Source organism: Perna viridis, chromosome 2 (assembly GCF_037379345.1).
Source record: "Perna viridis isolate PV_CMFRI_1.1 ecotype Kerala chromosome 2, ASM3737934v1, whole genome shotgun sequence".
NCBI lineage: Eukaryota > Metazoa > Mollusca > Bivalvia > Mytilida > Mytilidae > Perna > Perna viridis.
Window position 1 is genome coordinate 41,616,040 of NC_142446.1, and position 27,745 is coordinate 41,643,784.

Genomic DNA, 27,745 nt, shown 5'->3' on the forward strand with positions numbered 1-27,745 from the left:
TGTAATTACAGCACTATATTCTTTTAATGTACAAATATTCATATGCCTGAAAAAATTCAACAATTTATGTCACATACACCACATAACAATAGCACTGTTACCATGACAACATTAATGGACATAAGACTACATATGGGCTTGAGTTAAATATGGTGAACATTCAGTGACGAGATCTAGGTCTTCTGGAATCCCTCCTTGAAGACTGAAAAGAAACAATGTAAAAATAACCAGTCTTCATAAGGGATATCACTGTAGCTGTTGTGTAATAGGAAATAAATAAGTTGAGTAAATGCACATGATTTAATAAACCTTACATTAAAAATTTGGTAGGAGTACAACTTGAACTGAATGTTAGAATGCATATAATGATGGTGTTCATGAAATAATGTTGGTCTTCCTTTGAATAAATGATAATCAACTTAAGAACTTCCTTAGGTAGTTCACTGAACCATTCAGAAGGAGATTTAAATTTACTTTCATTTGCTCATTCTAACCAAAATAAACATACCTTTACAATATAAGGGAGATAACTTATCTTTGTCAACTCCCAAAGATTAAAAAAAAATTAACTAGAGTTAGAAAACCACCATGATAGATTAGATAGACTTCACTGTAAACAAAATACTCACATCAGATGTATCCATAGGTTCCTCAGCAATGGCTAAAGCATTCTCTGGTGAATCATCTCTCTCACTTCGAGATCTCTGGAAAACAGATAAATTGATCATATAACAGTATAACATTAAATGTATGGGTCACAGTTTTATATCCACCAACAAGGTATGGAGGAAACTACAACCAATACATGTGAAAAGATCAATGGGTCATGATACAGCTATCTTAATCATCATTTCAGACTTTTTTTAGTTTTGCAATTAGACCTCCATTTACATGTGTTCAAAAGATTACGCATTTCATAAAAATATTTTCTTGCATTAAAAAAAAAAGAAATGAAGATCAAATTCAAAGTCAGAAGAACACTAATAAAAACCTCATACCAAGTAATGTATCTAATGTATTCACACAATTTAAATGTTTCAAAATCAGCCATTACCTTAGCATCTGATAGCCTTCTCTTCATTTCATCTCTCCTTCTCCTATCCTCCTCTTCCCTCCTTCGATCTCCATCCCTCCAACTGTCCTCTGTTCCCCTCTGCCTATCACCCTCAACGTTTTGATTCTGACCCTCACCCAGCACCTGTACTGTTCTTATTTCTGTCACATTGGACGAAGTTTTCATTTGAGCAGATACATCAAATTCATCAATTTTCTCCTTTTTGATCTGATGAGGCTGTAACATGATGAAACTTTGTCCCTCTTCAATGTTCCTCTGTTCTTCTTGTTTCCTCTTCTCTTCTTCAGGATCTTTTTCAAGGACATTCATGATAGTTCTAGGAATGCATGCTTTCTATTAACAATACAAAAGATAACACACTTCAGACATGATTTTGTGAAACAAACGAAGAGAAATAAGTTAATATATATATAGAGGAATAGTAGTGCTAAATTTTAGAATAAATAATGTGCAAATTGCTCTGTTCAGTGATTAGATCTCATAACAATTTATCATACTTTCAGTTCAGATGATTTTTCCTAGTCCTCAGATTTAAAAATGCTTTAGAAATAAAATCTGATTGGCAGCTGCTGAAAAAATTAATTATAACGTGAATAGTTACCACTTTAAATATGCTACAATAAGGGCTAGTCCATTATATTAAGTCAATTCAAGAAATATTTCTTCTGGATTCAAGTAACCCCATTTTTCAAAATATATGGCTTGCTATTTATTTTTTATTAATCTAAGCTACAGCAAGCAGATAAACAACAACATAAATTGGCAGTCTGTGGTAAAACAGCTTCTCTCAGAAAGCCAACAACTTGGCAGTCTGTGGTAAAACAGTCCTCTCAGAAAGCCAACAACTGGCAGTCTGTGGTAAAACAGCTCCTCTCAGAAAGCCAACAACTGGGCAGTCTGTGGTAAAACAGTCCCTCTCAGAAAGCCAACACCTGGGCAGTCTGTGGTAAAACAGCTCCTCTCAGAAAGCCAACAACTGGACAGTCTGTGGTAAAACAGCTCCTCTCAGAAAGCCAACAACTGGGCAGTCTGTGGTAAAACAGTCCCTCTCAGAAAGCCAACAACTGGGCAGTCTGTGGTAAAACAGCTCCTCTCAGAAAGCCAACAACTGGGCAGTCTGTGGTAAAACAGTCTCTCTCAGAAAACCAACAACTTGGCAGTCTGTGGTAAAACAGCTCCTCTCAGAAAGCCAACAACTGGGCAGTCTGTGGTAAAACAGTCCCTCTCAGAAAGCCAACAACTTGGCAGTCTGTGGTAAAACAGCTCCTCTCAGAAAGCCAACAACTGGGCAGTCTGTGGTAAAACAGCTCCTCTCAGAAAGCCAACAACAGGGCAGTCTGTGGTAAAACAGCTCCTCTCAGAAAGCCAACAACTGGGCAGTCTGTGGTAAAACAGCTCCTCTCAGAAAGCCAAGAACTTTAATATAATTGAAACATAGTTAAATCTAAAGGTATTGTAAAGGTGGTTGTCTGTTTTCTATGACATGATCATAGCTTTATTACTTTGTTACCATTGCAGTGGGGTCAATAGCTTTGGTAGGACAACAAATAAGATACATGTTTTTACCTGATGAGCTGTGAAAGTGTTGACATGTTCCAGTAGAGGTTCTCGTAACTCTGGACAGGTATCAAAAACACTCTTTATCTGAGGGGCAGGTAACTGTAGCATGACAGCAAATGACTGAGGTTTGGTACGTTGACAACATCTGATAAAACCTTCCCAAACCTTTTTCTGTTTCCAGACCTAATAATTAATGATTTTTTAATTAATACAAAATACTCAATGTAACACTGGTTCATTTTTCAGTGCACATCTTTTCACAGGAAAGCAGAATTGGAATACTTTTGTTCATCTTAAATGGTTGAAAACTTATCAATACTGAAAATCTCTTGAAAAAGACACAGACTATATTACCAGTAAATGATAAGGTTAATTCTTTATCAAAACATTCTGTTTTCCTTACAAATAGTGACCTAAAATATCCCTTTAATCCATGGCTTCATGTTTTTGGCAAGTGTACCAATCATAATGTCATGTTTTCTAGAACAGAATCATAACATATGGCTGATAATTCCATTCACTTATTAAGAAGGTAGACCTAGGATAAGGGACATAACTCATTAAATCAGTGATATGTTTGCATTATATTCAATTTCACCAAAACCTCTCAAGCTTTCGTTTGAACAGAACGAAATGAATCTAAGTTAATTAGATGCTTACATAAGATTGATGTAAAATGCTGAATACAAACGTTCCAATGATTTTTAAGAGTTGTGTCCCTTACCCTAGGTCTACCTCCTTAAATACAATAACAAATTATTGATGTTGAATTGTAACTCACCTGTTTTGTTATAAGCCTTTGTAGAATATTCAACACAAAACCTATTATCCTAGGGTACATTGAGAGAGACTGTAAAACAGTCCTCATAAACAGTGTGGGTATAGGGGTCTGTTCCATCAAGGTCTTCATCACCACAGCTAACACTTCTTGTGTGTAAATGTTCTTCTCACTGAAGCAAAGGTTGGTAGCTTAAGAGAAAAAGAATATCATTAATATTGAGGACACAGAAAATGGAAAATTATCCAAGTTTTGGTTCTTTAAATGATGAGAAAAAAGGTTTTAAAAAGAGACATTTAAAATACATTTGGACAAAGTTCCAATTTTAACTAGATGAAAATGATTTCTATGCCACTAATATTCTCACTTTCAAAACATGAAGATACAGGTATGGTTGTATTAGGTATATCTCCATACATACAGGTAGTTAATATAGGGTGACAACAAAAATTACGACATATGCACTATCTACATAAAGCCACATATCACTTTGGAAATAAATCAATCCTGTGAAAGCTGAGATTTGCGTCAGCAAAATTTTTCTCTTTTCATAGTACTTGGTGAAAAAGGGAAAGTCCCATTAAACAGCTTACAAAATCCCAATATTTGTGCAGATAAAACTAAAGGAGCTTTTTGTATAACTGAATAATTGAATGTATTCTACCTTTAATGATGGTCTTCATGTCACACTTAGTAGGGTCGATATTATGTAATGCTATTAGTAACTCCACAGGAGACAAAGGGGAATTGTAAGCTGCATCTCCTGAAAATAAGCAAAAATTACAATCTATCAGTACATCAATTATGATAAAGAAAACAAACAGAACAAAGTTATTGATTCAATGGACAAACAACCTTATAAATACTATTTCTGATATCTTTTAAAACAATAAAATACAATAAAATAATCTTCACCAAAGAATAGAAAAAATATTTTTCTTACTAAGGCTAATATAAAGAACATTCATGCCAAGGTTGGTTGCATTCCAACTGAAAGTTAAAAAGAAGAAGACTTTCAAAGTTGGCAATTTAATATTCTGGTAAAAAATCCATTTCAAGACCTTTAATTCGCTGTCAACAGCTCTCCACTGAAAAATTTGGCATAGATCCATCCCATCATCCTGAACAATTTTAGCTTAACCCAAATGTTTTTGAGTCATTTGCAAAATTCTGCAGTTTGACCCTTATGGTCAATTTTTAGTAACAGCTTCCATGTTTTCCTCCAGATCTAAAACTCCCCACACAAGAATAGTTTAACACATCCTAATAAACATTCAAGCAAAGTTTGGTTACAATCTGTCCAATTATTTTAGAGGAGATGTTTGAAAAAGTTTACAGATGACAAGAAGACAATGTTCACATAGAGATGATAATAGCTCACACATGAGCTAATATGAGGCTATGTCTACTTACCATGCCCAAGTAACCTATTAAATACCTCTTTAACCACAATTGGATTAAGCTTGATCAATTTAGACAGTGCAGCAATAACTTCAGTCTGAAACCAATGAAAAAGAATGTCACATTTTCATTAAGTATTTTATTATTCAAATTATCCCTTAAAAAGAAATTTTATGCAAATGTAATCTGCAAAATAAAAATCTCTATTTTAACCAGAGTTTGGCATTTTCATCACAATGTTGAACTTCAAACAAAAGACAAGTTTTATAAGACTTAGCATAAAGTTTATAGAGAAAAATACATACTGTATGATTATTGTTTTATCTACTTCGTTTTCAAGCAAATCAGTTTTTATGGTGCAGATGTATAGATCGTAAAGATCTGCTTGGATGGTTAGATATTTGTGATATCACACCATGGCACACTGTGACATTATGTTACGCTGATCTTATGTAACAAATGGTATGGATGATAGCTAGAATTTCTGCAATGGCTAATGCCGAATGTCAAGCAATCAAATACTCCAAAAGATCCATAGAGAAAAAGGTTTCAGAACTCACGAAACTTGAGTATCACAAAATACGGACTTGCTTTATTAAGTTTCAACATCATAAAAAAATTCACTGAGGCTGATATGTAATGACGAAATTAAATAAATTTTACTCATCATGAAACTTATAATGCTAAAAGTGTTCAGTTGTATATAACTATAATGTTTTTCCAACAAGTCCTCCTTATTAATAATCAGTAGCTACCTCAATAAAAAACCTTACCTTAGTTAAGCCATTCAAAACAGGTATAAGGAAACGGACATCTGGTACCCTCTTGTGATACAGATCTCTAACTCTTTCAACCAGTTCTGGAGATGGTGTTGCTGTAAAAAGGAGACACATCATTGGTAAAATTTCCCACAAAGCTACAACCAACAAAGCTACTTTATAACCAATTTAATTCATCATTTAATGAACTACTTTAAAAAGCCCATATAATACACACGGAGCATAACATTATCTGAATTTATTTTTACACAAAACATAAAAACACAGTTACAATCTGCCACCATCTAATGCCTTAAAGATTCTTCTTTCACCATTTAATTAGTCACACTTAGAGATGACATACATTGAAAAATTTGAATAGGAGTTTAACTTCAAAATGTTTGTGGTACTGACTGCATTACACAGATACACAAACAGACAGACACCAGTCTAATTTTTGTGCTACAGCTATTATTGCAAAAATAACAAAAATAAAACTGTTGCAAAAATTTCACAGTTTACAGTACAGCATGGCTTGCAGGCACACCCTTCTATTTATAGCACATTTGTATCCCCTTAAATTATTCAATGAAATATCCTAATATAAAATATAATTAAAAAAGATAAAACTCAGAAAAAAAATATCAAAGCATTCTGCGAATCATTTCCTGAAAAAAATCACCACCACATGCACACCCAAAGGAAATTCAAAGGCTTCACCAGTAACCATATGTTCCAAGTTTACCAAAATGTACATTGTATATGTATATAAAAGGACAAGCAGTTTTCAATATGGCTTTTGAAGGGAATGTGGTAACTTTACCATATTGTTTTACTGGACCAGTTGAGTACTCTGAAAGAGCATTTCTGATTAGTAAATATAAAATGTGCAATATAATTACAGTGAACCAACTTTTTCCTCAAAAGTTGTCCTTTTTTCAAATTCCAAGAAAGTTATTAGACATTACAAAGGCCCATTTTTACAATTAAATAAAGTCAATACAAGTACATGTACTATTAAACAACAGGAATTAACAATTAAATATTTCAGGATAACTTCTTTTTATCCTTTGAATACTGCAATATAAACAGTTAATAGAATAAGCCAGTTTTAAGTAATATGAAAAATTGGCACACATAATCAAGTCTGATGAATAGATATTTTGAAAATAAATGCAAGAAGAATCAGTTCAGTGAAAGAAGAGATCCAATTAAATCTGTACTTTTGGAACTTTTCGATTTGCATCTAAAGAAGTAAAAGCATACAGCAAACTTTAATCATACCAGAAATATCATCATGTCAGGGATGTTCCAGAATTAAATTTATGGTAGTGTACATAGTCAAACGTGCCACACATAAGAATCATATGTTTTGCAACATATGATTATCATATGAATCAGGCATAATATGATAGTCATATGTTTCTCACAAAAATATGATAATCATGTGATTCCAAGCCAAAATATGATAATCCTATGAATATCATATGTAAATTATTGTGTGATTATGATATGAATCGAGCACAATATGATTATCATGTGGCACATTTGGCTGTGTAGTGTCAGGAGACACACTTTACCCAAAAATAAAATAAATCTTAATCTTTCCCATTGTCTCATACAAAGTTGATTTTACCATTACCAATCATACACAATTATTTTAATAATAGTGCCTCCTCACACCATCATCCCCCCATCACCGCAAAAAAAAATTATTTTAGATAAATATATTCTGAAACAGCCCAGATAGATACTTTAATATCTATAGAAATTATGAAAATGAATAAGCACAAGCCCTCCTCTAATCCAGAGGTAAAAGGTTTTTATCTAAGTCCTGACAACTCAGATCAAGCAATACATGTGTGAAGTATAAGATCTACATGTTGATTTTTGTCAACTAAAAAGTTATATTTCAAATAATGAAAAATGATATACAATCAAAATACAGAAAAATAAATACTACAAAATAAGAGGAGTTTCAAAATAGAATAACATTAGGTCAGGAGTATATTAGACATCAGTCATGTCTTTGTAATTTCATAAATTCTAGAAATATCTAATGAGTATTCTTAGTTAAGTGTGAGACAACATATTAGTCTCAGGTGCTTTGTTATGGCTCTATCTAAATCATGTTAAAAGTGATTTAGCTGATCATAAAATTAATGATTTAATCACACATTAACTGCTCCTATATAATTCCACATGTATAGGTCAAATGGTACGTTATGTACACAAATAAGAGGCAATCAGGCAAGAAGATAGCATAGTGTATTTAATACAGTGTGTGTTTAAAGTAACTTAAACGGTGAGTACAATATTTTAATGGTAGTGAATGCACTGATGAGTACAGAAACTTAGATGGTGAGTACAATCATGCAACTAATATCTACACACACTAAACTTTACCTTTGTCAGTGAGAATATGTATTACCCTGGTGACAAGGGTTTCAGCTCCTTTAGGACAATTTTCAACTAGGGTCAATAATTCAGGAGATTGCATACCCATTCCTTTTACCTGTTAAGAAAGATAAGAAGCATAGAAAGTCCTTTACATAGCACAAGGTTTACTAAGACCCAAAATATGATACTCATTATTCTTTTCATATATTCATTTATAAAAGCATGCTAGATGTTCAAAGTTAAAATTCTTTAAAGAATTTAAAATAATTCTAATGATCATTACTTGACAACATTATTACCTTTACCTAATAAAATTTTAGTATTGAAAAGTCAGGACCCAACCAACTCATAATCTACATTGACTGGTTGATCTTTGCTAGACATCGGGTGATTCACTGTTTTAATTCAACAAACAAAAATATCCATCTAATTGGAATTAATCAAAATAAATCATATAATTACCCATAAATTCAATGGTTTTAATGTTTTGATTTTTAAATAATTGATTTGAAAGCAGCTATCAAACATAATTTAAATCATAGAAAAAAACTCACTGGAGTTTCCAGGGTTCTCAGAATAGTTCTCTTTATATCTGCTATAGCACCTGTGTAAATTACTGCCAACCTAATAGATAAATGAACAGATATCATGTTATAAATTTCATTTGTTAAAAAAACTAATACTACTGATTACCACATGGTACATGACTTTTTCTCACAATTTTCCACATTTCACTGTAATGCATATCCGCTGTTTCATAGTTTTACTCCTGAGGTTTGTTAATTATTGTAATTAATGCTGCTTAATAGTTTTAATAAATGTGTGAACTCAACTAAATTAATAGAAAACATAAATCCATACTTCTAACTTTGTTTAAAAAGTTAGAAATTTTGAAGATTTTAAACTTAAGAACATAACAGGCCCTCTTTCCACTCTTTAATGGTGTTTGAAATCTTTAATAAAACACTAAAAAAATTGGATACTAAACAATGAGAAGGAGCCTATTACCATGAAGACTAATTTTACCATTAAAATGTAAAAAAAACTGCAATGTGTTTGTGTGGAAAGACAAAAACAGATACACCATTTATCTTAAAGCAGGTGTATATAAAGTGAAACAAGAGGCTCCCAGGAGCCTGAGTCACTCACCTGGTTAAATTTCATCTTTCAATGGCAATAAATTTAACAAGCAGTTGTCTAACAATTTTGACTCAAGAAGACTTTGGTAGGACTTATCAAGAGGATCATTACATGGCTTAACAGATTAAATAAAAATTTGACCACAGATAGATCTCATCATGCTGAACACTTTTACCCCATGTCAGACTTTGGCTAAACCTAATGATTTTGGAGATATATGCGATAAACTGCAGTCTGACCCTTATGTACTATTCACAGTAACGACGGTCATGTTTTTTGACAGATCAAAAATCTAAACATAATTTTAGTGCAAGATACCCCAAAGAACATTCATACCAAGTTTGGTTCCAATTGGTCAAGTAGTGTAAGAGGAGAAGATTTTTGAAAGAAATAACATTAAAAGAAGCAAAAAACATCAAAAAAGGGCAATAACTCATAAATGGTTTGACAGATTAAAATGAAAATTTGACCGAAGAAAGATCTCATCATGCTGAACACTTTTAATTAGTCAGAATTTGGCTAAACCTAATGGGTTTGGACATATTTGCAAAAACTACTGTCTGACCCCTGTGTTCTATTTTTAGTAATGACAGCCATGTTTTTTGACAGATAAAAAATCTAAACATATCTTTAGTGCAAGATACCCCAAGGAACATTCATACCAAGTCTGGTTCCAATTGGTCAAGTAGTGTCAAAGATTTTTGAAAGAAATAACATTAAAAGAAGAAAAAAAACATCAAAAAAGGGCAATAACTCCTAAATGGCTTGACAGATTAAAATGAAAATTTGACCAATGAAAGATCTCATCATGCTGAACACTTTTACCTAGTCAGAATTTGGCTAAACCTAATGGTTTTGAGATATTTGTAAAATTGTAAAAAACTACTGTCTGACCCAAAATCTAAACACAACTTTAATGCAAGATACCCCAAGAAACATTCATACCAAATTTGGTTTAAATTGGTCAAGTAGTGTCAGAGGAGAAGATTTTTGAAAGAAATAAATTTCAAAAAAAACGTCAGAAAAGGGAAATAACTCCTAAATGGCTTGATAGATTAAAATAAAAATTTAACCACACATAGATCTCATCATTCTGAACACTTTTATCACATGTCAGAATTTGACTACACCTAATGGTTTTGTAGATATATGTGAAAAACTACAGTCTAGCCCTATGTTCTATTTTAAGTAACAACAGCCATGATTTTTGACGGATCAAAAATCTAAACACACCTTTTGTGCAAGATACCCTAAGGAACGAATGTGCAAAGTTTCATATAATTCCATTCAGTAGTTTCAGAGAAGATTTTTGAAAAGTTGTTAACGGACGACAACAACGACAGACGACAAGTGATGGCGATAGCTCACGTGACCTTCAGCGAGGTGAGCTAAAAAGAAACTTCCATTACTACAATATAGGTAAACATGTACTGCATGACAAGTTACTTTAATTATGGTAAAATTTGGCTATTTCTAATAAAAACATATATAAACATGTACGATCTGGGTGGATGCTAATGTACACAAATATGTACGACCTGGGTGTATGATAAGGTGATCTCAGTAACAGCATAGAGAAAATATCACGCTGAATTCATTTTTGTGTTTTCAGATCCAATGCTAGATGCACCTAAATACCATCCAAAGAAATATAGCTTCTATACGGTATCTTACTCGTGTATAAGTTTATGGTTGACAGGAAGTAGACCTAGGTACAGGTATAGACACATCTTTATCACATCTTCTGACCATGTGTCAGGAGCAAACTCTGAAAATACAGCACATCATCATTGTTCACATCTAAACTATAAAAAAACTGAAATCATGCCAAAAGGATTGGTTAATATAATAGACAGCAGTTAGGCCATTCAAAGATATTTTTGGTTCTTAGGGCATTTTTCATGAAATACAATTAGAAGGCATTTTTATTTTTATTTTTGCCAACAGAAGTAATGAGAGTGCTTTTCACCTTATCCATTGCCAGAAAATATTATGTGTGAGGGGCTTTTTTTTGTTTTTATACCATTAATATGGTACTAAAAATGGGTAATGAAGCAACTTCAAAAGAGATGAGAGAAGGCTCGAAAACCAAGAAATTAATTTTGAACAGTTAAAATACAACATTTTCTTGAACCAATCTTCAATTATCTATTGAGTAAAATGATAAACTAACCTCTGTTTCTCAGGTTACCAAACATTTCTGGAGGTGGCTTGGGGTCTAATAACAATTTCAGTGTTCTCTGTGCATATTTCTATAACAAAAAGGTAACTTAAAAAACAAATCTCTTAAATACAGCTGACATCATATTACTCACAATATCAAAATAATACTGTCAACATACTAATTTGTGCAGTGGACAGATAAGAGTAAAAAAACACAAGCCGCAAAAGTGATTTTTAACACTTTAAAGGGCTTGTCATCTTTCGAAAATTGATGCCGGCAAGTATGATCACTTGACAGAATCCTTGAAAATTAGCAACTGTGTAAACTAATACGTTTTAATCAGCTCAATCAATCTTGTCGTCAATTTTAGTTTAAATACATCATGTTAGTTGAGCATTATAATGCAATGCTCTATTTTGGAAAAAATAAATAGAACAACAATAAAACAAAAACACATTGTGAATTCACACTTTTTAAGAATCTATAACATATAAAATATCCTCAAACAGATCATTACAAGCACAAATGACTTCTTGAAAGCTAATCCCAAAATGAATATTTTACTCACCTCAATAGCATCTTTAAGCATATCATTTTCATACAATTTCTTTGTCACACGAATTGCAACACCTCGGACCTACAAATTTATAAAGGCATTCTGTCACATTCAAAATAATAAAAAAACTGCTAAAGAATGTATCCCTTTTTTTTAAACTTCCACAAACAACTACAACTTGAAAAATGTAAATAAATCATAAATTGCTAAGTATGGTGTTTTACAGAACAACAAACAGCTGCTTATGAGCACATGATATGACTTGGTCCCCCTTTTTTGGGTGTTCTTAGTCCATATAACACAGTAAGTATAAGAAAGAAAACAATTAAAATTAAAAGAAGCAACACCCCACATGAAGAGTATAAGTCCATCAAATAATCATTGAAATCCTTCAATTATTTTTCATTTATCGTACATTAGAAAGCAGTATATCACAATACATCCTTCAAGAAACAGGGGTATGAAGAATTCTGACTGTTACTATACCTCTGGTTTCTCATGTGAACATGATTCCAATAATATAGCTAAGAATCTGAGTCTGTGCTCTGGCCTGGTCAGAATCAAGTCTTTCAGGGTATTCATACCACCAACAACTTTGGACTGAAAAAAAGTATTCAGTTTATTAATTAAGTATATAACTTGATTAATATTCATTAAATAAGACATGTTCAAGTAATCTACATAAACCATACTGTACAACATACAGGTATACCTGAAGTATCAAATTAAAAGATTAACTGAAAATTAAATATTTTTGATTATACTCATTGGCCATTCAAATTTCTTGATCTATATAACACACACACAAAGCAAAATATGTCACTATCTTACTTCATCAACAAAGAATCTCCTCAGTATTTCCAGTGCATTGTCAGTTATAGCCGGTGCTTCTAATAATAATCTATGGAATAGTCTGACAACAGATAAAAAGAAATTATATTAGTTCTATCAATCAGCTATAGTATTGCTGTCAAAAAAGTATACCTCTCAACAAAATTAAAACATACAAGAAATATAAGCCAATATTTATAAATCTACTAATTATATATTAAAGAACAGTTGAAATAATATGAATGTTCTATCTCATAATAATCATTGTTGAGTTAGCCTCATTCCTATTTATTTATTTGAAAATAAATCGAATATTTTCATGTCCACAAATGCAAAACTGAAGGCAGTATGACTCTTCATTAGGACAGAAAGTCCTTGATTTTGAAGATACTTACCCTTGTGTAGGATGCTCTAGTCTTTCTAGGAGTCCTGACAATAATCTGGTAAGACATTCATCATAGCTTGCCATGGATAACTTCTCATTTCCTAATGAGGAGGCACAAAAACCTTGACAGTTGGCATATTCCTGGTACAGCCATGCAAAGGCCAGGTCTGAATGGGTCCTCAAGTCCTCAAATATATACTCCTGTAGTACTGTAAAATAATAAAGATTATCAATGATTATTTGAATAAGTATAAAAACCAAATAAAAGTATTTCAGATATAATGGGAATATATGATTGATTTATTGAATGGTCGATATTTCATGAATTTCATGACGAGAACAATTTAAATATATACATATTGTTATGCATTATCACTCATGTGTAAAACTATTCAATGACATTTAAACAGTTGTTTGATACGATGCTAATGCCATATAGATTTTTTTCAAATGGTCTTAAAATCATTTGGAGATAGCATAAGATAAAAACTGGAAGCTATTTTTATATACAGACAGAGGCCTAATGAAATGCCAGGCAGCCAATGTAAAAAGAATACCTTATTTAGATATTGCCAACACAGAAATGTTAATACTGAAAAGATTAAAATTTTTTGCATAGTGACCCCTGTTTTTCATTTCATAATTTCATTAGACACACCTTGAAATGCTATTTGGGAAGTTTTTGTGAAATCCTTGTTATTTCCTCAGTCTTTTTAATAGATAAAACCTACTAAGACAAAACATATGGAAAATCTAGAGAAATCCTTCTCTCAACAAAATTTTAAATGCTTATATCTCAATAATGAACACACAGAACCATCTTTTTTTTCTTCTTATATTGTTCTAGCATGAAAGATCTGAAAAGATTTCACAACCCTTTGAAACCCTTGTTATTCTTAAATAAATCAGTGAACATTCTTAATACTATTAAAATTAAATTTGTGAAAGTTTGATCAATCCAATTCAGGAAATGTATAGGAAATACAGATTAGAAAGATGGTCCCCCTCGGTTAATGAATGACAAAAATTCAGTGATTCTATCTTTACATTTTTTTTAATATTTAAGTACCAGTCCATATAAAATTCAGGCACTGCCAATGCTAAAGTGATTCATAGTGTAGAAAACACCATGGAACAATTGATGCTTTTTCAGTCTACATATGCTATACATTCACATAACGATAATCATTTCTGAATTCAGTCCTGCAATGCTAAGAAAATCATACATTTATCTCTCACTAAAATCAACCAAATCGAACCGAATCAAGAACAATAACTCTTGTAAAGTGCCAATTTCATGTACAATCTATATGATTTTTATCTCAGAAGCGCAACAACCAAATGAAAAACCTACACTGGTTATGTGATTAATGACTGTTTCATAACATAAAATAAAGCTAATTTGGTGGGTTTTTGATAATGCATGAATCACCTTCTGTCTGATTTTCAGAAAGACTGCTACTTAAATGCATTTGAAATTAAAAATAGTCTACACATACAGTTTTTCAGTTCACCACCAAATTGTGAGGTTAAACTGGCTAATAACTTGGTTCTAGCTGGCAAGGCATTTCCTTTGGCTGCATTTTCTGAAAGAAAAAAAATGATGTAAATCATGTACACAAACAATTTATAGTATAATCAAAAAAGAAAAAAAAAGATTATCCCTAATTCCAGTAAATTAAATATAAAAAAAACAATTATTAAAAAAAAATGTGTTTACAAATTATTTCTGATCATATAATATCGTAGGATAACAGGTTATTAATCAGACACTGACAAAAATCTAATCTGAGGTATTGCTTCGCCAGATTACCAGGCACACTTAATTTGAAGACATACAAAAATATGATCATTATTAAGTTATAAATTTTCTAACAGCAATCACTTACTATCTGCTTTAAGTATTCTTTTGAATGCACTGACAGTCATGGAATCAATCTGGTCTCTATCCATTGACTGAGTTATTGCCCCTAGTTTGAATATCTTAATGCCCTTCTTCATGGATAACTACAAAACACATATTAAAAAAAAACAATTTTAGGAAGCATCATTAGTTAAATCAATAATTTGTAGTAATATAACACTGCAATGAAAGCTTGAGAACTTACCTCAGACGTTACTTGTAAAAGAACTAACATGCAGGTAATATTGTCTATTTGAAAATGTAAACCAAAATTGACTAAAATGATGATAAAGAAATTTGAATATTTTTGTTTGTTTCATATAATGAAAAGAGCAACAACATTCTCTGCAAAACTCTAATTGGACATCTATCTAAAATGTCTCATCAACTAATGACATTTGCATCCATTGTTCATTGCAAAAAAAATCAGTAAAAAAGTTGAAAAGTACACCAAGTGGGTAAACAGGAAGTAGATGTGCGACAGATCTGAAATCCCATCCCAATATATGGAACCCAATACTGAAGTTGCATACAGAATATCTAGTGGCTGTGATTTATAGTTGCTGAGAAAAATGTTATTAAAATATTTTCCACAATGGCCCACCATTCACCATTCTATAAGGTGATTTCCACAAGTGAAACCCTGTCAAAAATAGAAGTAACACTCTACAAATAAATAAAATGTACACTTAACTCCATAAACATATACCACTTAATTATACATCAACATAATTGTTGATATACAGAATACTTACAGTAGGAGCAGGCATTGAAGGTCTTGAAATAATCTGTTCTTCAAGCTCCTGTGCTGTCAGACCACCTGAAAAAGATAGATATATATATACACTGTATATTATAGATTAACACAGTGTCTCTGACTTTAATGTGGGTCTTGATATGATATGAAATCTGTAGTCAATTAAAAAAAGGGGGGTGCATCTAATCGAACATGAAATTATACAATGTCACATTGCAAAACATTTGGAGTAAAAATAAAATGGCCATAAATTTTGTGTAAATAACCTGATTAAACTGAAATTTCAACTTGATTTGTATTATACATATAAATGTATGATACTACATAACGCAATAAAAGGAAAATAAACACAATCCTTGGTAAACGGGAAGTTGTTGTCATTTTTTTCTGAAAATGGATCCCACCATATTGCATACCTTCAGGAAGTATATGTTAAAATTTTAAACTGCTCTGATGAGTAGTTGCTGAGGAAACTGTGGCAGAAAAAATTGATACAGAAACACAGAAACATGGACAAAGGTAAAACAGTATATCCCCATTTCCTTCGGAGCAGGTTATAAAAAGATCCTTCCATATCTTCTAAAGTTTACTGTCCCTCTTTCTTTTCCCTGATAGTTTCAAGATGATTTTACCATTTGGAAACTGTCTGGTGACATCTATGCAACTTTTTGGAAGGCATCACATAATACCTTGCCACTTCATGTAGCGGGTTATAAAAATTGTCATTGTACAATTAGTCATAAGTCATGACATCATAGAAATCAGCATTGTGTCATTAGAATTTAAATCATTTTACACTCATGACTTTTCATGAAATCAGCCATTGATGTGGAAAATGCTGTATAATTACCCCTTTCGCATATAGTTACAAGAGGCAATGCTTTTAAATAAGGTTCTAAATCCAGCATGTGAGGCTTTGGTACACATAATACTACCTACTACTCTTCTGATGGTCAGTTGGGTGATTTGGGCTAATAATCAGGATAAATTTACCAACCAATGTTCTACATAACATAAGTAACTTCTGTTTGAAATGTTTAGCTGATAAATGTATTTTGTGCAAGTTAATAGCAACTACTCTTTTAATAGGCAGTTTGGTTATATTAGCTGATAAGTCAGGTAAACTTACCAACTACTGTTCTGATGGTCTGTTTAGGTGATGTTGGCTGATATTCTGGAGAAACACTACCATCTTCCTTTGAATCTGATTGCTAAAATTGACAATGGTGAGGTGAGTATTTTGCTAATTATACCATGTAAATCCTTTTAAGTTTCAATTGTTTGCTTTTACCTTTTCTATTCATTGGCAACTTATTTTCAATGATGCTTTTAAACAGAAAAATAAGCATATGAGCATATCAATAATGAGACAAAAATGGTGTTATGATAATTTAAATGTGAATTTGACTCTTAAAAAACAAGAATGTCTAAACTTTGCAAAAGATTTTTGACAATTCCTCATAAAAAAGGATGTTGCATTAAATAGTTTATTAAGGTACTATTTGTGTTAAATTCAATCCTGTCAATTCTAGCAGTTAAAAGTTTATCATAAAAATAGTAGGTGTTAAGTAATCACTGGTAGTGTTTTGTGAAATACCCCTTTTTGCTATTTTAGACAGACAAAAAATGAGTATATCTATTTATAATACCTCACAAAGTTTTGGATATAAATCACAAACCATATCTGAATTTACAATTTAAAGGAAAATTACAGCATTGCTTATGAAAATTCAAATTATTCCAAGTTGAATCAAATATTTTTTATCATGCATAGCAATACCTACCTGTTTTTGCATCTCCAGCACACCTTTCCCCATGCCAGCATTAGTCAGTTGAGTGGCTAACAGTCGAGCCATGTGTTTTTTCTGTGCCTCAGTTCCAGCAGCAGCTATAGGGGTATATGTTGACTGGAAATGATTAGGCATTGCCTCTGGTAACATAACCATGCTAATCAGTACAAGATCTGCCACATTGTGAGGAGTAAGTCTTTCAAACAGATCCTCAGATGTTATATTGATGGCAGTCTGTTGTAGGTCAACAGGTTTCTGTTTGGCAACTGATGGAGCTGATGATCTATCAACAAATGGGGTCATTCCGTAATCATCATCAAGGTCAATCTGAAAAATAAACCAGCAACTCATTGCCATATGTCCCCTGCCACTGTATAAAATGTTGAAATGCAAAAGCCCCATAACTCCAGTAAAATTTGTCAAATCAAATTGCCTGTACAATATGATCAACTGCACATGGTGACTAACAACCTCACAAAATTTAAACAAAATCTGTCAAGTGGTTTCTGAAAAGGTGCATCCACACAAGTGACCAGACTGACAGACACGGGTATTTCTATGACCCCTTCCGTGTTGCAGTGGGGGAATAAATATTGAAAATAAGCCTGTCAAGATATATGGAATTGTATGTTGCTTTTTTTAGCAACATACTGTAGCAATGGGCATTAACTACTACATTTGGTGTGTAGGGTGAGATTAGTAGACCTCTACAAAAAATGCTATCATTTCAAGCCTATGGTTAAAATAACTGAAACTACAACAGTATGTACAAAGTCTACTACCAGAATTTTTTTTAATCAGTGTCACAAAACAATTATATATCTAAATTCTAATAAGTTAAACAAAAAAGAACAGATCTGTTCACCCAAACCATAATCATTCTGTAATATCAACCATAATTCTTTATATTTGCCAGCATTAATCTTGAATGTCACATTGTGTTGATTTTTTACAATTATATACAAAGCTTTTCAGACTTCAAATCAATTATGTGTATTCTGCTGTGAAAATCCTTACAAATTATTAAAAAATCCATAGAAGTAAGTACTTATGAAAAAAAATGCTTAGCATTGGATAATGCAAATCTTATACATGTCATACTAATGTTAAAATAGCATATTATAATTCAAACCTCTATTTTAGCCTTTTTGACTGGTGCCGATGATTCCTCAGCTTTCCTCTTTTTACTTTCATCTATTTTTGGCATACTTTTCATGACCTGAAATCAACAATTATATTATCTAAATTATTCATTTTGTACAAAATGTACATTAATTATGAAATCTTCAAACTTGAGACAGCACAGTTCAGACTTCATTGCAATTTGACTAGAACTGATACTACTTTGAATGAAAATCTAGTTGGTTTCTGAGTGGCTTAATTAATTAAGTTGTAGAATTCAGCCAAACACTGTGAATGTGTCCTACCTTATTACCATTGAAAACCATAGTAATCTTTTTGCCATAACACAGAGTAATATTTGCTGAGAACAAATGGGCCTTTTAAAGGACAACATTACATTAAGACTTACCTCTGAGTTGGTAGCTCCCAGATCAGTCAATAGTGTAGTAATCTGTGTGATATGATCCTGTGAAGCAGGGTGTCTCAACAAAGATAGCATGTGCATCTTAAGATTCTTTCTTACACTGCTTACTTGAGACTTAGCCAATGTTGGAGGTAAATTCACTGGAATAAATAGGTACCAATACATGTATTTACAAGTTAAAGACTTAAGGCAAGCTTGTGAGCTCAATCTGTTTAAAAATTACAAAAAATTGTGAAACAAAATTTAAAATATCATTAACCTGAACCAGATTTCAAAACTATTCCCATAAACCCCAATAATTTTTTTTCAAGGACTGAATAATTTTTTTTTTGTCTCAGACTATGAGTTTAAATGCTATTTTTTGCAATTGCTACAACATAACCATAGTTCCTATTGAATTGTTCAGTACCAATGCATCAGACTTCCAAATACTAGCCATCTGTTTCTTCACACTGACTGATTTTCATCAAAACTAGCTCAAATTAATATTTCAGCAGTGGCCACATAATCAAATAATGTATTACATAATCTGGGTGACAAGTCTGAAACACTAGAAACCTTGTAATATATAAACTAGAATAAGTAAAGGCTGATGGTGATGTCATGAATTCTATTCTATCACATACTGATGCATTACCTTGCAAAGCCTCAAAAGCCTGCACAACTTTACTATAATAATCAGGTCTCTGTCTGGCAATGGTTGTTATACTGCTCATTACAGTCATTAAGTTTATACTGAAAATAAATAAAAAGTTTAAAACTGCTTCCAAAAAGCTTGAAATGTAGTGAGGAACATCAGTTAATGTTTCTAATCATGAGATTCTTCATGCTTATAGCCGTTTTTGATTGGTCGAGAACGTAGTTGCCAGAAAGTTCATACATGCATGAACTTCGCCAGATCGTTCATACATGCATGAACGCCAGTCAACTTGAAACCAATATGGCGGCCGTGTAGTTTGAAAGAGTGTGGCAACGAACTGAACAGCATAATATAGCTGTAAGAATAGTTTATTACATGCACATTGATTTTATCAGTCAAGTTAGTGTACAGAGAGTAATTTTTAGCTTGGGGAAAGAAACTTATAACTGAGTCTGACTGAAAACACCTCATTGTAATTTTCCTTATTCTTTGCTGTATTTCCTTTATAATTATATTCCTGTTGAATTGTTTATATCTCATATTTTTCAATGCCAACTATCACTTCGTCCATGCCATGTTGTTGTGCAGCCGATTATGTGTCAATACTTGTCCGCACTCCCATACGTGTGCAAAGGAATGTGTGTGTATTGAAGCATATACATAAACACAGTGTATCAATAAAACCGACTGAGGCTCTCAGAGGGTAACTATGACTGTCTGATAGAATTATAAGGATTGAACACTATTTTCCGTCATTCATACATGCATGAACAACCAAAAATAGTTGTTCAATCCTATAATAACTTCTATGGCATATAGTTCATTTAGTTTTTTTTCATATTTGCAAATTATCCTCCAATTTTAATTCTTTTTTAGCAGCTTAATGTTTGTCATTGGCTGAAATTTAGAAGAAAAATTCTTCTAAAAAATATGATGGAGCTTTTCATTCATCTTAAAAATTTCCACTCTATACCTGTATACTTAAACTTCAGAAGTAAAATGTTTTCTGATTGGATAAAACTTTTACAAATATCATCCCATAGCTATATTTTTACAAAGTGAATTGATTATTTATTCTGTGCATTTTGATATCAAAGGAAAAGCTGTAATATTTAAGTTCATTAAAATAATCTCTTGGAACACATTTGAAAATAATCCACAAGGCAAGTTCAACAATGTTATTTTTGTCATAGACTGAAAAAAGACTATAGTCATTCCTTAAAACCTATCCAAAAAGTAATCAGCTGATCATACATATTTCTTTCATCATGGGATAACCTGTATACAAGGGGGTAAATGCATTAAGTGGGGTACCTTGAAATATGAGGAGATGCTTGGAATCGTAACATGATGTCAAAGGCTTTAGCACCTTCTTCTTCCAATCTCTTCAGTTTCAGAAACTTGTGGTCAGCTGGAATATCATCTAATGTCAGCTCCTTGGTTTGTTTTCCACCTTTAGGAACCTCAGATTCCTGTTCAGTTTCAAAATAATAATTAATACAATATGTATGCTACTCAAAAATAGGACTTGTTTTTAAATTGAGGCTCGTAGTACCCTAGGTCACTTAAATACATTCATTCTAAATATTAATGGAACAACAGAAAAAAGAAAACTTATGATATTTCCACAAAAATGTTTTTTTCCAATACAATTTCAAAAGCAACTTTATATAGCAGTAGCAACCATCATTTGAGCCAATTTTGGTCAATGCAAGAAAAATACTGCAAAGACTCCCACCAAGTTCATCAAGGTAACATTCAAAAGTAGAAATTCATGATTTGATTACATTTGTATTTACACCTACCAACTTTATAGTGATATTTGTGAGCATTTATACTACATGTACCAACTTACAGCTGTTTTTCTAGATAATGTCAGGACATATCCTTCAAAGAACTTGACAACATGGGTCCTTATTCTGCAATAAAATGTATAAGTTACATGTAAGACTGCAAATGTGTGGCAGTATGGAAGGTGGAAAGAAATGAGGCAATTTCCAAATTAAATAGTGAAAAAGGTGGCCGTGTCGTTGTTAAGGAAATTAATGTCGGAAAAACACAAATTACTAAAATTGCCAAAAGAAAACCAGATATTGTAGAGGACATTGAAAGTAGACAGTGAAAACAACATAAAACGGGAAATGAGGAAATATTTGTTTTTTATTGTCATATATTTTTATCTGAATGATATTTTGAATGGAAATATTTTTAAATACATGAATCTACCTCTGAAAATGAGAGATAAATACATTTAATATTATGACAATCAGAGGTAGTACAATCTAATGGAACATGGGATTATATGATGACATCAAAGTCTTTCTACATCACAATCTGTAATCTCATTCCAAAGGTCACCTCCCTATAAAGGTCACTTTGATTATTCCCCTGAGGTGACTGCTTAATACAGGTTTGACTGTAGTTTATTCCACAAAAATACACTAATTAGTAAAAGTAATTAGAAGTCATCACTGACACTGAATTCATTGATTATTGCATTGTTACCATTGTACTATAAATTCTTTTTGTAATATCAAGTAAAGGATGGTCACCACAAATAAAAAAATATTCTAACTGAAAAGACACTAAGAATTCGAGAATAAGAGAAATAAAATATTTTTGACAAGCAAATATTCAATTTACATTCCCTAAAAAATGATAATTTTTCATTAAAAATATTAGCCAAATACCACTCGTTAATTTATTACTGTAATCTCTGAAAAAATGAAATTTACAAAACCATTAAAAGTGACACATAAATGCATTATGAGTAATTTTACAAACCCATCATTTTCTGAATCTATCAACTCATACATCATATTTTTCATGGCCTTCATACTCTCCCATACAAATGATTTCTCCTCATCATTCCCAGCTTTTGACTTCAACAACCACTGTACAATCGTTCGATGAATACTTGGTAGGACAAGAATGGTCTTCTTCTGAACATTCACATTTTCATCCTGTAACAGTATCTGGAGACAAGGCATACATTTCCCCAGTAAATCTGGTTCCTTTTTACTGCAAAGTACAGAGTACACTGACTTTTATTTACCAACCTGATTTTACAAGCTCAACAAACAAAGCAGCAATGGATAAAATCGAAAGTGATTTACAGTAAAACATTAAAAAAAATTAAGTTAAAATCTAGATTTGAGTAAGTGGAAAAAAACGAGTTCTGTTATCAACACTATTATATTTTATACAACAAGAAGTTGCAATGAATTTCAACCATGGTCAAGTTTTAAAACAGAAAGTAAGGGACAGGCAAACCAAAAACACGAGACAAGCATGTGATCCGATTGTGATTTGGAAAAGCTACACGGGTTATGAAATTCTTCAGTATAATGCAGTGTTAGGGGTTTGAAAGACTGGCCATGAAGTCCAAAAAATCTGTGTATACAAATTAACATACCAAGCCTCTTCAATAAAACTAACAACAAATTTTCTGACATCAACTCCTTTATCACTCTGGAAGGCTAACATCTCCTATAAAATATAGTAAATATCCAAAATATGATTACTTGTCCAAAACACTAGTCACTATAAATATAAATCTTGGGGTTCTTCAGCACATAATATCATAATTCATGTTTTTACTCGTACAAATTAATTATCCTATAAACACAAAATGCAATTTAACATAATCACAATTGTATTACTAAATGAACTAACTGGTTTAACCAATGTTTTTATTATTATGTGCTTCAACAAATAAAATGTAGCAATCTCTTGAATTCTTTTTGAGGGAAAAAATAATCAGAATAAAGTATCCCCTTCTTGATCTTATTTTCAGAAAAGCTGATGAACAATGAAGTTAAATTGAATTAGACATTGCACTGGCCATGTCTTTGGATTCTGATATCTCTGTATTATCCTTATGTTGTGATGCTTCAATATTTTTTGCTGATATTAAGAAGTATATGATTATATATCTATACCTCTAAGAAGTTATCCAGCAAACCAGTCTCTTTGTGTACAATTAACTCTTGAACCTGCAATACATCCAATTGAAAGTACAATTAAACAAAGCATTGAAATTGTAAAAAAAATAAACATACAAAAGAAATAGTATAAACAACTCAGGTTAGTATATATCAATTTAAAATACAGTTTAAAACCTCTATAGTTTCAAATCAAATGGGTTGTGTAAATGTGTTTACATTATTTGGAGTTGAACAAACTGAAGTTCAGAGATATTTGTATAATTTTCATTAGCCCAGTCTGAGTTTGAATTGATCTATTGAAAGGTTCTGTCTACTAAGTTTTTCAATTACTGTATACATTGTTGTACATTTTATTTCCTTTCAAAGATTCTTAAACTGATAGAGTTCCAATTTTTTGGACAATTTGTATTAAATTACTAATTCCTATTTAATATTCTTGAATGCCAGTAGATCTATTAGACTGTAGTGTAAATTAAAACATGCTATATAGTAATTTATCCACGGCTTTGTAAAAATCTAGGATTTTGATTGGTTGGTGACACGTCTAAAAAAAACCATATACCAGGATGTTGCTAGCTATTACTGTAATGTTTAGAGTTGACAATGAGTCAACACGTGAAACAAACATTTACAGAATATGATTTAAAGGGCGATCATTCGATTCGGTAGGGGTGGGGGGGTTTGGTAAAAATATTCTGGGAACTCTAAGTTTGAAAAGAACATGTCTGGCCTTTGGTCCTCAAGAAAATAAAAAAAATGTTAACAAATCGGACCCGAGATTCAACTCTACTATAAATAATAATAGAAAAAAAATTCATTGTAATGTGAAAAAAATTCAGCACTAGGGACCACAATCATGTTATGGAATTTCATTTAATAAATGTTTAGTTAAATTCCTATGCTTTTATTTACAAGTGTGAGTGTTAAAATTTTGTAACAAGTAAATAAAAGCATAAGAACAAAATATGACATTTAACAAAATTTCATATAAAATGGCATACATGTAGTATAAAACAGTCAACAAAGTTTAACAGCACTAGTCTAGAAATGGATCTTGTGACCATGGGAATCATGGAGAGCTCCTGGATTTAAGGGTTCTGAGACTAAATCAGTTATGATCTATCATATATCTTGATTTCAAATTCATATATTTTATACAAAACTGAAGCAAAAATTGCAGACTTAATCCCACATTATCAAGTCAAAATTTAAGTCACTAAAAAGCAAAAATCCAGGAGCTCCCCACCAAGGCATTGCACTGGACACACTGGAGGCCTTGGGCAGCCCCAGACTCCTTGCCAAATATATTTGGTACTTCCTACTTTCTGTAAAGCACTTCCTGCCTGAAAAGTTAATGAAACTCCTGCATATGTAATACCTTACCTGTCTCAAATTTCCTATTTTCTGTGCATCTTTCTGCATCAAAGTTGCCTGGTTTACCAGTTCAACAACCTAGTACAAAACATGAATACATAATTATTTTTTTACACTGAAAAGGTATGTCAAATCCTGAACTGTTGGACAGATACTTGTATGAATACTTTCAAGCTTGTAATACAATGTACATGTTATATCTATAAATGACAAGCTTGAATTCAGAACTAAGAATGTAATTAAAAAAATAAAGCTACACATTTTGATTTACATATTCTGATTAAAGTAGAAAATCTAATAACACTGTTTTAATTCAGAATACATGTTGTAGCAAATAAATTTCATGAATTCAATTTTATGTTGTAACAATTCAAAGTTCAATTATGGACCCTTTTTACCCTAATTTCATCAACTTGAATGTACATGTACATTAGGGTAAAAAATCGAAACCAGGGTCAAATATAAAATGGGATATACCCTTCTTCTTAACATTCATTAATTAACTACAATGACATGTGTAAGAAAAAAAACTTTAAAACTTCAGAGGGTTCTAGAATTCCTTTATCCCTTTTCCTAAGGTAAGTGAAAGCTGGGTAAGGGGAAGCTATTTATTTTTCTTCACTTCACTTTGGTACATCTTAGTGGAAGACCAAAGTTTTTTTTGGAAGAATTTTTAGTCCAAGAAACAAACATTCATTGAACATGTACATTATGGGAAAGTTAAGTTTCATTAATAAAAGTTTTCCCACTGAAACCTGAAATTTTCAAAAAATCCTTTAAAACAAAAACAATAATTCAGGAAGATATTAAAGAGAACCCAAGAAATCAATAGCTTTGAACTATAGTATTTTTTCTCATTCATTATATGAAGTAACATCTTACAGCTGGTTGACATTATTTCGCTGCTGGTTTTGTGAGTTTTGAAGGAAGAATCATATACTACTGTTAACATAAAGTGGAGATGATACGAGTGGAGTCACAGTGTCCCCACCCAACACAGTAAAGGACTTCAAAATATGTCTATAGCATAGTTTACTTCTACTGCCATCACACTAATACACATACTTGTACATTAAGCGATTCTTTAAAGTTTAATCATCTCTGTGCCACAGGCCACTTTTTTCATACTACGTTCAGTGCCACGAGGCCACTTGTTTTTCTCATTTGATGTTTTAGTATATATTTTGATATAACGTCATTGTTAGTGCTTCCATGTAGAATGAAAATTACGCCAAATAAGAAATAGACTATGTATATGGATTATTTGATATAGTTTAATTATAATGAATAATGATTGCTTGAATTCTTGGAATCGATAGGTGTGTCAACTTGATAAAAAAAATAGGTGCAAGCCCCATAAAATATTTTTCCCCAATACCAAAAATTATTTTCAAGCTAACTTATTAACCGAACACAGGGGCGGATCCAGAATTTTGTGTAGAGGAAGCGTAATTATGAGAATCAGTGTAAAAGGAAAGCAGATTATGACATGTTTAATGAATGAATATGATAAATTATTAAAAATATTGAACTTTTTCGTCCTGTTTCTTCAGCGAAGTTCTCATGTCCAACATAGCCTACAAATACTGGTGGCAGAACTCAGAACCATGGTTCCCCAACGGGACTATCATACTTTGTCTTAATTCGTCACTGCTGTCAACCTTGGTCTCCAAATCATTTTTTTAGTTCAGATGATGATGATGAACTATGGGATGGGACACAAGGATGATGAAGTCGACAAATTTTGATTGCCACTGGAAATAGGGAGATGTGGGTAGGTTCGGGCAATTTAGGTCATTACATTATACATTATCAGGACCCTAATATATATACATGTATATAGCGACTGTCAGTTGTTTTATCTGGTTCCGGGTAACCAGTTAAAAGATTTTTTGAAAAAAGATCTTCCTTCTGGGATTATGCACAGGAGATACTTTTCTGTTTTAACCTCCTGTTTTGACGACCATCAAAACAAAAAAAATAACCCCAGCGCCAAATCCCAAATGGGTTAACGACAAATTATCAAAAGCAATCATATAAATGTTCACACAGCGTAGGATTTTACAAAATAATTACAGCTAAATATAAACTAGTTTTTTATGCATAGTACAAAAAAGCATTTATTTCAACAGAAGACACAAAAATTCAAGCGAATTAATGCTTTTCATCAACCAGAAAACATAATTGTAGCTATACCCGATCATAGGTTGATGTGTTATTCTCTTGTTCATCGTCCATGAAAAATTGGGCGGCTGTAGACCTTGGGTTCGATGGCCCTTCTGTTGCCATTACTGCACCAACTTGGGTAGTAATGTCTTTGAATGTAACTATTTAGGGGAAAGCTTTAATGTTTTGGCCATGCCAATTTTTTAGGTTTTTATTACACCGGATGGGCGAGTAATAAATTTCGAACTAATTCGGAAATCGCTTGGTTCAAAATCCGTGAAAATTATCAAGACTTTTTACACTTTTTCAAAGGTCAGTAATTTTGATATATATGTTTGTTTTAGAGATGTAAATCAAAATCAATAGCCTTATGTTAATGCTACCAAGTTGAATTCTTTCACCAGATATTTTTGGGCAATTTTTGGGTCGATTGTTTGGTTTGAGTGTCTCTAAAAAGGTTTAGCTTTACTATTGCCATGGACCATAAATTTTTATCCATACACAGGCTATGTCAAGAAAAAATACCCCTAAATACTATTATTTTGCAGCATCCCAAAAATACTTCACTCTGAAA

At 32.0% G+C, this 27,745-nt stretch overlaps 1 protein-coding gene across 2 annotated transcripts; it reads right to left on the bottom strand.

The window, feature by feature from the left end:
- LOC148625112 (symplekin-like) lies at window positions 1-27,403 on the bottom strand. 2 transcript variants are annotated; one of them, XM_088568398.1, is made up of 32 exons: window positions 27,202-27,403; window positions 25,015-25,083; window positions 23,626-23,679; window positions 23,100-23,173; window positions 22,469-22,705; window positions 21,540-21,603; window positions 20,999-21,156; window positions 19,682-19,779; window positions 19,030-19,184; window positions 18,631-18,717; window positions 17,493-17,825; window positions 16,838-16,919; window positions 15,707-15,771; window positions 14,938-15,055; window positions 14,548-14,634; window positions 13,059-13,257; window positions 12,664-12,745; window positions 12,319-12,432; window positions 11,845-11,913; window positions 11,286-11,364; window positions 10,787-10,880; window positions 8,527-8,596; window positions 7,979-8,087; window positions 6,396-6,425; window positions 5,588-5,688; window positions 4,827-4,911; window positions 4,078-4,176; window positions 3,417-3,604; window positions 2,642-2,818; window positions 1,055-1,408; window positions 630-704; window positions 1-202 (listed from the first exon to the last, which is right to left on the bottom strand). In XM_088568398.1, exons 1-32 carry the CDS (start codon window positions 27,292-27,294, stop codon window positions 161-163), a joined length of 3,741 nt encoding a protein of 1,246 aa, XP_088424524.1. In that variant the 5' UTR covers window positions 27,295-27,403; the 3' UTR covers window positions 1-160. The 2 variants fall into 2 exon arrangements, with proteins under 2 accessions (XP_088424524.1, XP_088424525.1); XM_088568399.1 differs by lacking the exon at window positions 6,396-6,425.
- Window positions 27,404-27,745: the final 342 nt, after the last annotated feature.

Excerpts from the sequence above, each read along its gene's own strand:
- LOC148625112 (XM_088568398.1), bottom strand. The coding sequence starts at position 27,294 with ATGGCAACAGAAGGGCCATCGAACCCAAGGTCTACAGCCGCCCAATTT. Across the intron at positions 15,056-15,706 it reads CTTCAATGCCTGCTCCTACT|TTATCCATGAAGAAGGGCAT; the intron begins GTAAGTATTCTG and ends TGTGTTTTGTAG. Across the intron at positions 11,365-11,844 it reads TGCTTAAAGATGCTATTGAG|AAATATGCACAGAGAACACT; the intron begins GTGAGTAAAATA and ends TTTTTGTTATAG.